The following is a 13,333-nucleotide window of genomic DNA, read 5'->3' on the forward strand; positions in this document are numbered from 1 at the left end:
CTGCAGGAGTGTCCTGTCTTGCGACAGTGCTGTCAGTAAGAATGACACCTCCAATCTCCTTCCCCTGCACGTGGCGGGCAGCTTAGAGCCTGAACACTGTTGAGCTCTGACAACTTTTCCACTGTGTTGGGAGAGACAGACAGACAGACAGACAGAGACAGAGAGAGAACAACTGGCCAGGATCTCCCTCTGCGGCCGGAGCACAGAGAAGCAGAGCAAAGTAACCCCCCCCCTTACATTAATGAGCTGGAGGTGGGAGTTCCTGAGACCCCAGCCCCCAAGTCCAGCTGCGTCCGGTGGTGCCTCAGGGCCATCTCGTTAGGGAGCCTGTGGCAGCCCCACTGCTGTGGACTTCGTCACGCCAGCAGCAAGCGTGTCTTGATCAGTGTGCTTGTCAGCGCTGCCTTCGGGCTTTGAGACAAACTGGAGGAAATGTTTGTCATCTGGTCCACAGATGGCCCAATTTGGGTTTCCTAATTTGTTTTGGATCCTTGGCACCAGAGACTGTCTGATGAGCATGAGTGACCAATGTGTAGACGTGGGTCTCATCCCCTCAGCGTTTGCTGGCATGTGGGACTCGGAGGGCCCGCAGGCCTTCCTGGCAGTCTGAATTCATAATTGTGCAATCTGGGACTGGGGTAGGTAGGTTTCCGTGACAGGAAGGCACCGACCTGCAGCCCGAGGACCTAGGTGCTGGCGCAGCTGGGAGGTAAGGAAGGCACTTCCATAGCTGCCTCACTGATGGGCAGGCAGGTCTAGGAAGCTGGCTCCAGGAAGCTGCCCTGATTTCCCCAGCTGACTGGTCACTTCCTTCCAGGCTCTATCAGCAAACCTCCTTAATACACTTTCAATTATAGTTACTGATGTCTGTGACTTAACTCCCACTTTAGTCTGCAAATTGTCTGAAGATAGGTCTGTGTTTGATATGTTCCTCCTCCACAGAATGTAGCCCAGAGCTCAGCACAGCAGTAGGTGTGATGGTGGTAATGAAGTTGGTGATGTTGATGGTGGTGACACTGGTGGTGGTGGTGGTGATGGTGCTGATGGTGGTGATGCTGCTTGAAGGCAGTGATGCTGATGCTGCCTATGGTTTATCAGATGCCTCCTCGGAGCTGTGAGCTGAACTAGGCACGTTCCCCTATACTCTCCCTAATACTCACAACTGCTTCAAGAAAAAAAGAACTTTTCCCCAGTTTTGCAGGTGGTAAAAGTGAAGTTCAAAGAGGTCGCAAAGTTACAAATGCCCCACTGAGCTGTGCTGGCCAGACGGGGCCAGTCTCCCCCTGTGTCTGGTCAGCCAACGCCTGTGGGATGTGTTGTGAGTGGGTTTCACCCCCTCTCCCGTGGGAGCACCATGAGTTAAGGGATGAGCCTGGATGGACGTCATTTCAGTGCAAAGGGCAGCGAGACTGGCAGCCGTTCTCCACCGCTCCACACACAGAGGGAATCGCACTGCGGACACCCACACTCGGCGTCTCTGACGTGCAGCTTGAAGCATGAATGTGCCTGGAGGAGCCAGGCCATGTGCTGGAAATCGGCCAGTCCTTTTAGGTTGCAGATTTGGGCAACTGTACAGTCTCAAAAATTATTCAGCATTATTGTAGGAAATTTGAATCATAGGTTTGTTCAATTGAGGCTTAAAACATCTTTAGAATAGGGGGTTTGAAAGTGAGCTGGAGCTTTTTAGACTCAGAGCTGACAGTGTGACAAAGGGTGCACTTGGATGGCCCCCGTCAGGGGCTGACCCTCAGGTTTCCTGCTGCTTCAAAGAAGGTACAGGTATAAGAAGGCACCGCAGGGACAGCACCAGGAGCCACTGTGTTCCAGGTGCCGGGGCCATCTTCCCCACTTTACAGACGACTCAGAGGTTAACTGACTCGCCAAAGCGAAGGTCACTAGCCTTGTGAGCAGCAGAGGTGGAGTCAGACCCTGGCAGCCTGGCCCAGACCCCAGCTCCCTCCACGCACTCTCTCCTCCAGGATGTGAAGCGACCATGAGGTTGCCTTCCTCACTCAGCCTCCCCGGAGACCAGGGTGCCCTCACCGGGAGGACACCGCCGTGCCCGCGTCGCTCTCAGAGGACCTGGTGTGACTGGTGGAAGCCCGTGCTTTCAATCTTTCCACAGCCTGCCTGCTGAAATATTCCTTCTCCCTCTTCACCCTAATTTGGTTCAGAGCATGAAAGACCCATACAGCATGTCTGTCGCTGTCCACTGCACGGATTGCGCCCCGCAGTGCTCTGCTGCACCGTGCTCGGCCTGCTGGGTCCTGCAGCCGAGCACCCACTTGACTGTCTTTCAAGGCCCTCGAGTGGGAACTCTGGGTTCGGCGGCCTTCGCAGCGAGAGAGGAGCAGGGCTCGTGGCACAGCAACGAGGCAGCCCCGGACCCCAGCGCTGCGGCCTGACCGGCTGTTCAGAGACAGCTCTCTGAATAGAGTTCAGGCTGGACTTCAGACCGACACTCCCTCCCCGTTTGTGCGGGGGGCTGGCAGGCTGTTTGTTGTGGAGCGTGTCCCTTTCTCTCTCTTTCTCTCTCTCTCTCTCGTGAGGCTTGCTTTTTCTCTTCTAAAGGAAAAGCAGTTGATTTCAGCCAGTACTTGGACAAAATTCAGCAATTCAGATGACAACTAAAATCACATCATTTTAGAAATAAAAACTACCTTAGGGATCATGTCCAATCTCCTTTGACAGAAGAAAACTGAGTCTCAAGAGGTCGAGTGATTTGCCCGAGTTCATGTGTGAGAGGGAAACTGGAACCCAGTCACCCCGCTTTCCGGCTCGCTCGCTCCACCGGGATGCGTCCTGGGAAGCTGAGGCCATGCAGTTTAAAAAGGAGGCAGACTTGGGAGCCTGAACCACCGTCTTGAATTCAGTGATGGCCACACATCTTAACCCAAGTGTGTAGCCAGTGACTCGGTGTTGATCGTGGCACCATGGGAGTTGCGTGGAGAGAGTGTGAACTGGCAAGACTTAAAGATTCACGGCCCGCAGACCCTGTGGGCCCGTCGCACCACGAAGGGGCTCTGAGTCAGGTCCAAAGGGGGATATCACTGTGTCTGTCCATGAAGTTTTGACGGTGCTGCAGTCAGAGGGAGGACACAGACTGCTCACGTCTTCACGGCTGTCCCGGGCTGGGGAGCTGGGCCTTGTTTGGGGCAGTGGGCAGAACAAAGTGTGATGGGGACGCGTCCTCCTGGGACTGTGTACTAAGTGGGTGTGGAGGGAAAGTGTGTGGGGCTCAGAGGCCTGGGGTCCACGTCAGGTGTCAAACCAGAGACGCTGGCAGCATCACCAGCTGGAACATCGCTGTAAAAGGAGTAGGGTATAAAGGAATTTAAATGATCAGCAAAGGATGGAGCTAGGATGAGCAGCCGGAGCTCCTGCTGAAGGAGCTGCTCACCCAGGGGCACTGCTCTGTGTGACCACAGCGTGCTGCAGGCGGGGCTGGGGGACACACGAAGGGTGGGTGCTCCACCTCTTTTGCCATCGGGGAAGTGCAAACCGAACCTCAGAGATACCGCCCAGCCACAGGACAGCTGCGTAAGGAAGACGCCAGCACCGAGTGTGGGTGAGGACACCCAGGGCCTGGAGCCTCACACGCTGCCCCTGTGGCTGTAAGGAGGGTATGTGGTGCAGCCCTGCAGGGACACAGTGGGCAGTCCTGGGCCAGTTACGAGTCCACACTCCCGAGCCGATGCCCAGGGAAGCAGACACAACATGCAGAACCTTGGACACAAATGTTCACAGCAGCATCCCTCACAGTGGCCCCAAAGTGGAAACAACCCAGTGGATGAATAAAGAAACAAAATGCGCTGTGTCCTCAAAACAGAATATTCTTCAGTCATTAAAGGGATGTGGTACCAACACGCTGCAGCCGTGGAAACATTGCATCCTACGAAGGAAGCCAGGCATAAAGGGCCACGTGTTGCACTTCCATCTAATGAGATGTCCAAGGGGGCAAAGTTGTGGAAGCGGGCAGTGGACTAGCCTGGGCTGGGGGAGGGGAAGCGCACAAGGTTTCTCTTGGGGAGAGGATGTCTTCTGGTATCTGACTGTGGTGACGCTTGCGTGACTGTGTGGATATACTGAAAATTAACTCTGAACTGAGTGAGTTCATGGCCAGTGGACTGTATTCAGTGAAGCTGTTAGAAAGCAGTGCGGCAGGGAATTGGACTGGGAACTGGGCCAGTCAGGGCCTGGAAAGGGCTGTGCCTGCTTGGGTATGGGTTTCAGGTGCCTGCGCTGTTGGGTGACCAAGGCTGCCTGGACGCGTGGCTGGTGATGCACACTCACCTGCTGTCCGTCTCCTGGCCCTGCAGGGTGAGGACCCCCTTGCCGAGAGCGCGCTGACCTTCGTGGCGCAGACGTCCGCCCTGACTTTTGCTCCTGAGCCCCGAGCGGATTTCCCCGGGGGACGCCCGCTGCCCACGCTCCGCCGGCTCCAGCCCGATGAGCTCACCCCCAAGGCAGTGGGCGGTGTGGACCGGCAGAATCTGGTCACCGCGCTGAGTGCCTACGCTGCTCGGAAGCCTCCCTTGCCCCCCCGGGAGGGCGACCCCGCGCCGCGCAACCTCCTGAGCGCACCATGGAGAGAGCCCAGGGTCCTTTCGGCACTGGCTGCCCCCCAGAGATGGCCTTCGCCTGCAGGAGATCCCAGGAACGCCCCGGGCATGGACGATGGTAAGTCATGCTCTGGTGATTTTATTGCCGGCTGGGTTCTGTTTCTCCCGCACCCGCCCAGGCCAGCCCTTCGGGGGTCTTCTCACGCAGTCCCGCCCCCTCGGGGGCCTGCGGAGGGGCGCGTGGGTGGGGAGGGAGCTCTCCGCTGGTCCTGCTCCCCCGCGGGGAGGGCTCAGGCGGTGGACTGGGGGTTTGGGTCTCCTGAGGCGGGCCCTCGGTGTTCAGTCCTCGCCTCATTCAAGCCCTTCCCTACAGTCTCGCTGTTTCATGACTTTATTGATAAAGACGATGGGGTGTGACTTCTGGCTGCACTGCCCCCACCACACCCCCCATAGTGGTTAGTCCGAGATGCCCGCGTCCTGTCTCCCCTTCCCCCGCTCGTGGTCAGGCTGCCCAGCTCACTGCTTGGTGGTCATTTGTGGTGACCCCACAAGAACCCCCCTTGCAGCGATGCGGCTCCCAGGGCAGGCTGTGCTCGGCCCCCAAACCAAGGGGCCGCCCTTCCATGTGAGTCCACCCCGCCGCGGTCCTCCCACTGAGGGGTGCTTGCTGCTCCCACTCCTCCAGAAGACTCGGCGGCTCCCTTCTGCCTTCTAACTGAGACCATGACATGGAAAGTGAGATTCTGTTAAAATGTGCCTTCTTCGAAGATATGCAAATAACAACATCAAACAGAGGACAGATGAAAAAAAAAACGGAGACTGACGATGTGTCAGCCTTGTGAGCGAAGGCCTCGTGGCAGCGGCTCTGCCTCTCTCCCAGGCTGGGTGGCTCTCTGATCTCCCTCCCTCTTTGTCCAAATGGCCGTCATGGCGGGTTTTAAACGGAAGGGGTGCAGAGTTTCATGGAGGGAGGGAGGGGTGGGTGGACACGGGTGGTGCCTTCCTCTGGTTCCTGTCCTGAGAAGCAGACTGTGCACGGACGAAGCGCGGTTTGCCCACGAGCGCAGCCTAGCCAGGCTGGAGTCGCTGCCTCGAGTTGCCCCTTCCCCTCCCTCTGGGGCTGCTTCTGCTTTCTGCTTCTGCTCTGAGAGAGTCCTCTCGCTGGTCCCACTGCCTCCTGCGCTCCCCTGGGCACTGACCTCTGTCGGTGGCGGGCACCTCGCCCAGCCCAGCACCAGCTCACAGCTCTGCCGTGGGTGCACTGTTGAAGGTCGCCCTTCTGAGTGGCCTTGCTGGGACGCCGGCCCTCTCCATGGCGCTGACGCCACTTCCATCTTCTGTGTTTGTGCTCCACACCCCCAATGTTGTACAATGTCTGTTCTGCCTAAACACCCCTTCTGTCTCCTTCCCCATCTCCCACAACTTAAAAAGCCCATTTGTCCACTACCTCCGTGCTAGTTACGGGAAATAGGAAGAGAGAAATACCCCTGCCCCACCGCAGGCTGAAACCTGCCAGAGCCGGCGTCCTCAGATGGACTGCGGCGAGCTCCCAAGTCTGCTCCCGCTGCTTCTCCCGCTCAGAAGGCTCTTCCTCCCTTTCCAGGTTCCTCCTCAGCCTCCTTTATGTTCGCCGAGCTGCACATCTTCATGAACGTCCTCTGAACACGCCTTCTGCACTCTCTGGGGGTTCTTCTCAGTGGCTAGTTTGGTTGGCGTTTTCCTGTGTTGAGTCGTGGTGTCGGTCATCTTTCTAGTACGTTGTCTTCCCAGCTGTGCTGAGTGCTTTAAAGAGTCGTGCAGAATTTCGGTCACAAAACAAGGGGAGAGACTTGCAGGATGAACGGCCACAAGGCATTGCTGGGCCTCAGCAGCGGCAGCTCCCGGCGTCTCTGGCCACTTGTGCGCCCACCATCTCCCCACACTCCCTGTTGGAGTCCATCTGTCCATATTTCTGGGCTGTGTTGCCAAAAGACAAACCCAACCACGACAGCTTTGTCCCATAATAAAACTAGTAGTGATGTCTTAACATCACTGAATATCTAGTAAGCGTTCAAACTTCTCAGCTGCCGTACATTCCCCTATAGTCGGTTCTGTGGTGGCAGGATCCAAAGAAGGGCCAGTGAGTCGGGGAATGTACCTGTTAAGCCGCTTTTAAAATACAGAAGTTTTCTCCTCCCTCTTTTTTCTTTCCTTGCAACATTTAAACAATTACATAAGTTTCAGAATCCGACATCTGTGTACGCTGGTGTGACCACCCCTGGGCTCCTTGCTGCCCATCCCATGCTGTTGACCCCTCCACCCGTTTCGCCCCTCGCCCCAGCCCCTCTGGTAATCAGCAGTCTGTTCTCTGTATCTGTGAGTTTTTGTTTCATCTTGTTTATCTGATGTTAGAGTCCATGTCTGAGTGAAATCACACGGTGTCTGTCTTTCTCTGGCTTGTCTCACTAGCGTAATACCCTCTGGGTGCATCTGTGTTGCGGTAAATGGCAGACTTTCATTCTTTCCATGGCTGAGTAACAGTTCGTTGTATGCAAATATACATACCCCACAGCTTCTTTATCCCTTCATCTGTTGATGGGCACTTGGGTTACTTCCATTTACTGGCTGCTGTAAATAATGCTTCAGTGAACACTGGGGTATGTGTGTCTTCTTGTATTAATGTTTGTGGTTTCTTTGGATAAACACCCAGGAGTGGAATTGCTGGACCACATGGTGGTTATATTCTTAACTTTCTCAGGAATCTCTATCCTGTTTTCCATGGTGGCTGCACCGACTTACAAGGGTTCCTTGTTCTCCAAATCCTCACCGACACATGTTATTTCTTGTCTTTTCAGTAACAGCTGTTATAACAGGAGTGCAGTGATGTCTCACTGTGGCTTTGATCTGCGTTTGTCTGATGATTGATGATGTTGAGTATCTTTCCATGTGCCTGTTGGCCAGCTGTAGCGTCTTGGAAAAATGTCTGTTCATATCCTCTGCCCATTTTTAATCAACGTGTTTGGTTTTTCACTAGTGAGTCATATGAGTTCTCTTTAATATTTTGGATATTAACCCCTCGTTGTTATGTGATTTGCAGGTGTCTTCTCCCACTCAGCAAGCTGCCTTTTTGCTTTGATGATGGAGCTTTTTAGTTTGACGTTGTCCCACTTGTTTGTTTTCGCTTTTGTTTCCCTTGCCTTTGGCGTCAGATCCAGAAAACCATCACTGAGGTTCATGTTGATGAAGTTACTGCCTGTGTTTTCTTCTAGGAATTTCATGGTTTCAGATCTTACACTCCAGTCTTTAATCCATTCTAAGTTATTTTTTGTGTATCGTGTAAGGTTGTAGTCTAGTTTCTTTTATGTGTAAATGTCCAGTTTTCCCAACACCGTTTATTGAAGAATCTGTCTTTTCTCCATTGTATTGTCTTCCCTCCTTTGTCGTAGATTAATTGACCATCAGTGTGGGTTTATTTCTGGGCTTTCTATCCTGTTCCATTAATCTATGTGTCTGTGTATCTGTGTGTGTGTGTGTGTTTGTGTGTGTGTGTGCACGCGCGCCCGTGCACCAGTACCACGGTGTTTGGATTGCTGCAGCTTTGCAGTATAACCTGAAGTCAGGGAGTGTGGTGCCTCCAGTGTTTTCTTCCTCAAGCTTGTTTTGGCTGTTTGGGTCTTTTGTGATTCTATACAAATTCTAGAAGTATCTGTTCTAGTTCTGTGAAATTCGCCATGGGAATTTTGCGAGGGACTGCACTGAATCTGTGAATTGCCTTGGGCAGGAGGGTCTTTCTGACAATACTGAGTCTTGTAACCCACGGACAAGGAATGATCACCTTGCTGGTCGAGAATTCTTCATCAGAGGTCTCCTTCTCTCAGCACTTTGCTCTCCCTTCCGGCTGCAACGTTTCTGCTGAAAAATCTGCTGGCGGTCTTATGGGGGCTCCCTTGCGTGTCATACGTTGTTTTTCTCTTGCTGCTTTTAAGATCCTCTCTGTATCCTTAAATTGCACCTCATGATGTGTCTTGGTGTGCTTCTCTTTGGGTTCATCCTACTTGAAATTCTCTGGGCTTCCTGGACCTGGATGTCTGTTTCCACCCCCAGATTAGGGAAGTTTTCAGCCACTATTTCTTCAAGTAATTTTTCTGGCCCTTTCTCTCTCTCTCCTCCTTCTGGGACCCCTGTAATGAGAATGTTATAATGCGTGATGTTGTTTGAAGGGTCTTTTAAGGTGTCTTCACTTTTTAATGTTCTTTTTATTCATTTTGCTGCTCGACTGGGTGAGTTCCCCGGCTTTGTTTTCGAGCTCACTGATTCATTCTTCCTCCTCGTCCAGTCGACTACTGAACCCCTCTAGGGTATTTTTCTGTTCAGCTATAACTTCTTTTTGGTACTTTCTTATAATTTCTGTCTCTTTTTTGAAGTTTTCACTGTATTCATACATCCTTCTCCCAAGTTCAGTGAGCATCTTCTCAAACATTATTTCAAACTCTCTGTCAGGTGGGTTGCTTATTTCTGCTTCATTTTAGTTCTTTTTTCTGAGGTTTTTGTCTTGTTCTTTGGTTGGAATGTATTCCTTTATCCCCTCCCTTTGCCTGATTCTCTGTGTCTGTTCCTATGTTAGGTGTATCAGCTGCCTCTCCTGGTCTTGAGGGAGATGTCCTGTGGGGCTCAGAGGCGCAGTCCCACCTGGGCACCAGGCGCTCCAGGTGTCCCTGTGTGGGCTGCATGCTTCCTCCTGTTGTGAGCCTCTTGTTGCCACAGGGCCATGGTTGTGGCAGGGCCATGGTTGTGGGGCAGCCAGGGCTGCAGTGGGGTGGTGGTGGGCAGGGTTGTCCCTGGTGGGCTGTGAGTGGGCTGCGGTGTGGGTGGCAGGCTGTCGGGGGACCATGCCCTCCTGTGCTCCCTGGTTAGGTGACGATTCCCACAATGTTGCCCTCCAGTGTCTCTGTCCCTGGGGAGTTTCCCAAGTGGCTCCTGTTTCTTCTGCAGGCACCTGAAGATTCATAAGTGGGTCCCCTTCATCTGTGGTCCAGGAACCTTTCAGTCTGATGTTTTGTGTTGGTCTTGGGGCGAGTCTGTACGTGGGCTGTGTAAGGGCGCGTTTCCCGTTCTCTGTGATTCTGTGATTTTCCGGACAGATTTCCCGTTGGTTTTCAGAGCCGGGTGTTTTGGGCGCTCATCTCTCCTGAGCAGGATCTAGGGGTTGGGATGTCCACGTGGAGCTTGAGTCCCTCACTCCTCATGCAAAGGGTTCATCCCTTTTGGCTCCTTCCCAATTTGTGGGTCGCCGAGTCTGGGGTGTGGGCTCCCGGCGAGACGGCTCCCACGCCCCCTGCTGGTCCTGCTGCTGTCCTTCCCCTCGTGGTGGAGGCTGTGTTCCCCAGGGTCCAGGTCCCTTCCTGAAGGGGCCAGTGCGCGTGCAGTTGTGCCTCTGTTGTGTCCATGGGAGGAAAAGAGTTCAGAATCTTTCTAGGCTGCCATCCTGAACTTTTTAAAACACTTGTCTCATAGACTTTGTCACGCTCTGTGTTTTTCTGATTGCAACCCAGAGAGAGCGCGTACCTCATTCCTCTGTTTGTGCTCCCTGCGAGGAGGAGCTCAGAGACTGGACCACTGTGTTCAGCGTTTGTCAAGATGGCTTCAGAGGTGGCATCGTGCCCTTCTGTGAGGGGGCACTGCCTGTGTGTCTCCTTTGGTGTCTGGCAGCCATGGGCCACGCAGCCTCTCTGGCAGATTTCAGCTTGAAAAGTGCACAATCCCAACAAGACACGCCCCCGCCCCCCGGGGCCAGTGCTTTCCGGGGACATGCATCTCGCCGTCTGAGTTACGCGTGTATACTTGGTAAATGTTGATCTTCCTTTTAGGCTGTGAGCTGAAGGGAGACAGCAAGCTGTGCCTCCTTCTTCGTGTTAGCACCCAGGGCTCAGCAGGTGCCTGGCCAGGAACTGCTGAGTGAATTAAAGTGTCATTTGCTCTTCACGTCAACCATAAAAGATGGTGTTATCGCCAACCTCCTTTTCCTTATGAGGCAACTGCACCCTGAGATGGCAAATGATGGTACCTAAGCCAAAGTCAGATCGCTTAAGACAAAGCTGGTTAGAGGTCTTGAGGACCAAGTGTCTAATGCAGATTTAACAGTTTGCTTTGTTTCTCAGGTAATTGGTCCTAGACGCTGACCTGTTAAATGGCAATTTGTAAAGGATTATTTGTTGTTCTTTTTACCATTTGTAAAAGTGATAAATCCAAAACTGAAACAGTAGGTGTGGAGAAAGAAGAAAGCAAGTCACCTCTGATCTCATCACCAGCGGACCAGTCCCGGCAGCATCCAGGTGCCCTTGGTGCTCTGTGTGCGACCGTGAGGGGTCACACTGAGCAGGCTATCGGGGGCGGCCATATGCAGCTGTTCCCCATCTCCCCATCCCCCCATCCCCTGAGTGGATTCCCCGGGGTTGGTGCCACCTCTGATGCTGGATTAAAATTCAGGCAGATCCTATGAACTCTGGTCACTCTTTGGTAATAAAAGGTGCCACGTCCACTCTTTATATTTAAATTTTTAAGAATTGTGGTAAAATCCACGTTGGTTTGGATCTGGGCCAAAATTGAGTGCCTAGCTGCAGAACTGTGGTGTTGACCAGAACACCAGGCGTCTGCCAGCTGACCTTTGCTCCTTAGAGGGGCTTCGACAGCTCTCACCCTTCAGGGCATGTTTCTTGAATGGGGTCCAAATACTTGGCTGGTTCAGTCCATTTGGTTAGTGTAGATGGGTTTCAGGTACTGCCCGGGTGGCCGCTCTGGGGAAGTTTTCTATCTGAGCCTGGCGTTTGCTACCCAGCGTGTGTCTAGGTTGCTTCCCTTGTCAAAAGTCAGCTCACATCCTGAGTGTGGCCTCATGTTACTGTGAATCTAAATGAAACTTCCTTCAGGAAGCAGTTCGACTGCCAGCCCCACCACCAACTGAATCTTGGGATTAATGCCAAAGCTGGTTTGATCTTTGCTCTTTGACTCACTATTGCATGTAATAGAGAGTTAGACTGGGTGTCTGCAGAGTTCTGCATATAAACAGCATGGCCTGTGTGGGTGACGAGCCCTTCATCCCAGGTGCAGGTTGGGGCTTTTCATTCAGCCTGTGAGTGATACATGCCACTTGGCTGTGATACTGTAGGCCCTGAGGTTGGAAAGAGAACAGTTCACTTTGTTTATGTTGTTTTCAGTGAAAATAGACAGGAAGCTGGTGTATCATTGATTTTTCCCATATCTTCTGGATGGAGGCACAGATGAGGTCAGAATCAAATAATAACCTCCCACAAAATTTATCTCAATCCTTTGCAAATACAAGACAACTGGATTCCAGCAATTAAATGGACTGCATACTCTCTAAACAAAAGGGATCAAGTAGATTCCTCTTGATGGTGATGGTGGTGACAATAGTGATGGTGATGATGATGATGTTGGTGATGATGTTGGTGATGTTGGTGTTGATGACGATGGTGGTGTTGATGGTGGTGGTGATGGTGATGATGGTGATGATGATGGGGATGGTGGTGATGATGATGATGTTGGTGATGTTGGTGTTGATGACGATGGTGGTGTTGATGGTGGTGGTGATGGTGGTGGTTATGATGGTGGGGATGATGGTGGTTATGATGGTGGGGATGATGGTGGTGTTGGTGATGATGGTGGTGGTGATGGTGGTGATGGTGATGGTGGTGATGGTGGTGATGGTGATGATGGTGATGATGCTGGTGGTGATGATGGTGGTGATGATGGTGGTGGTGAGGGTGATGTGATGGTGATGGTGGTGGCCTGGTCTTGGCAGTGATGGTGATTGTGGTGATACTGATGAGGGTGGTGATGATGATGTGTTTGGATGTGGCTAAACCATACTCTCATGCATACATGGTGTAAATAAAAGCACTTAGGAGCAAAAGCCCTAGTGCGTGAGGCATGTCCTCTTTGTCAAAGGAGTTCTGCAGGGAGGTTAACTGCACACCACTGCTTGTCCTCTGAAGCTGATAGCGTTTGTCTAGGGACCCTATTAGGACATATAATTTCCGTAGGTCAGGCCGGCAGCAGTTGTGCATGGGAGCTGATCGCCTACTCCAGGCCCTGCGTATTTGATGTCCTGACATTTCGTGTAATTGCGCTGCTAGAGCCCACTTGGCACATTGAAAGCTACTTAAAATGTCACTATAAGCGGGCCAGACCTCAGAATTACACGGTGCGGTTGATGGAACAAAAGAACGTTCCACTTTGATGCGTGTGGTACTTGATTGCGCTCTGTGCCATGGTCCCTCTCCAATCCTCTGGGGCTGGCTGGACTCTGAAAAGGACTTCCTCATCTGTTCACCTGCGGATGACCGACAGTGAGCGCCTCTGAGATAACGCAGCCTGGCTGATGCGGTTACGCGGGGCCTGGCGTCTGACACGCGCTACTTGTTCTCACTCGCGGGCCAGCCGCTCGCAGCCATTGTGTGCCTGAGGACGTTTTTTGAAGTTATTTTCGCTAATGGGAATCTGAAAAGATTCTTTTTTGGATGAGAGGAGGCAATTTTAGGGCTTACATTTTGTTAGTCCATTTTGAAGGTGGGTGTTTCTTACTACGGTCAAAGAGGCCCACGGAGAGTCTCCCCAGTTCTCTGGTCTTTATCTTAAAGAACATGATTCTCTCATGCTGCAGTCTGTTTCTGCGCTTCCCTCCATGTAGGGAGACTGGAGCTAAGGGAAGCTGAAGGGAAAGAGATGTGTAGTGATCTCCGGGAGACCCTTTACATTGTGAAACGCCAGGACAG

The 13,333-nt window shown here is 52.5% G+C and overlaps 1 protein-coding gene across 2 annotated transcripts in view; it reads left to right on the plus strand.

Moving 5' to 3' along the window:
* Positions 1–13,333, plus strand: part of PTPRN2 (protein tyrosine phosphatase receptor type N2) — a 519,628-nt gene that overhangs the window by 152,621 nt on the left and 353,674 nt on the right. For both annotated transcript variants that reach the window (XM_064487140.1, XM_064487141.1), the window contains exon 6: positions 4,320–4,680. In XM_064487140.1, coding sequence (XP_064343210.1) covers positions 4,320–4,680 — 361 coding nt within the window. The remainder of the gene's footprint in view (positions 1–4,319; positions 4,681–13,333) is intronic.

Source organism: Camelus dromedarius, chromosome 7, assembly GCF_036321535.1.
Source record: "Camelus dromedarius isolate mCamDro1 chromosome 7, mCamDro1.pat, whole genome shotgun sequence".
In the NCBI taxonomy this organism is placed as follows: domain Eukaryota; kingdom Metazoa; phylum Chordata; class Mammalia; order Artiodactyla; family Camelidae; genus Camelus; species Camelus dromedarius.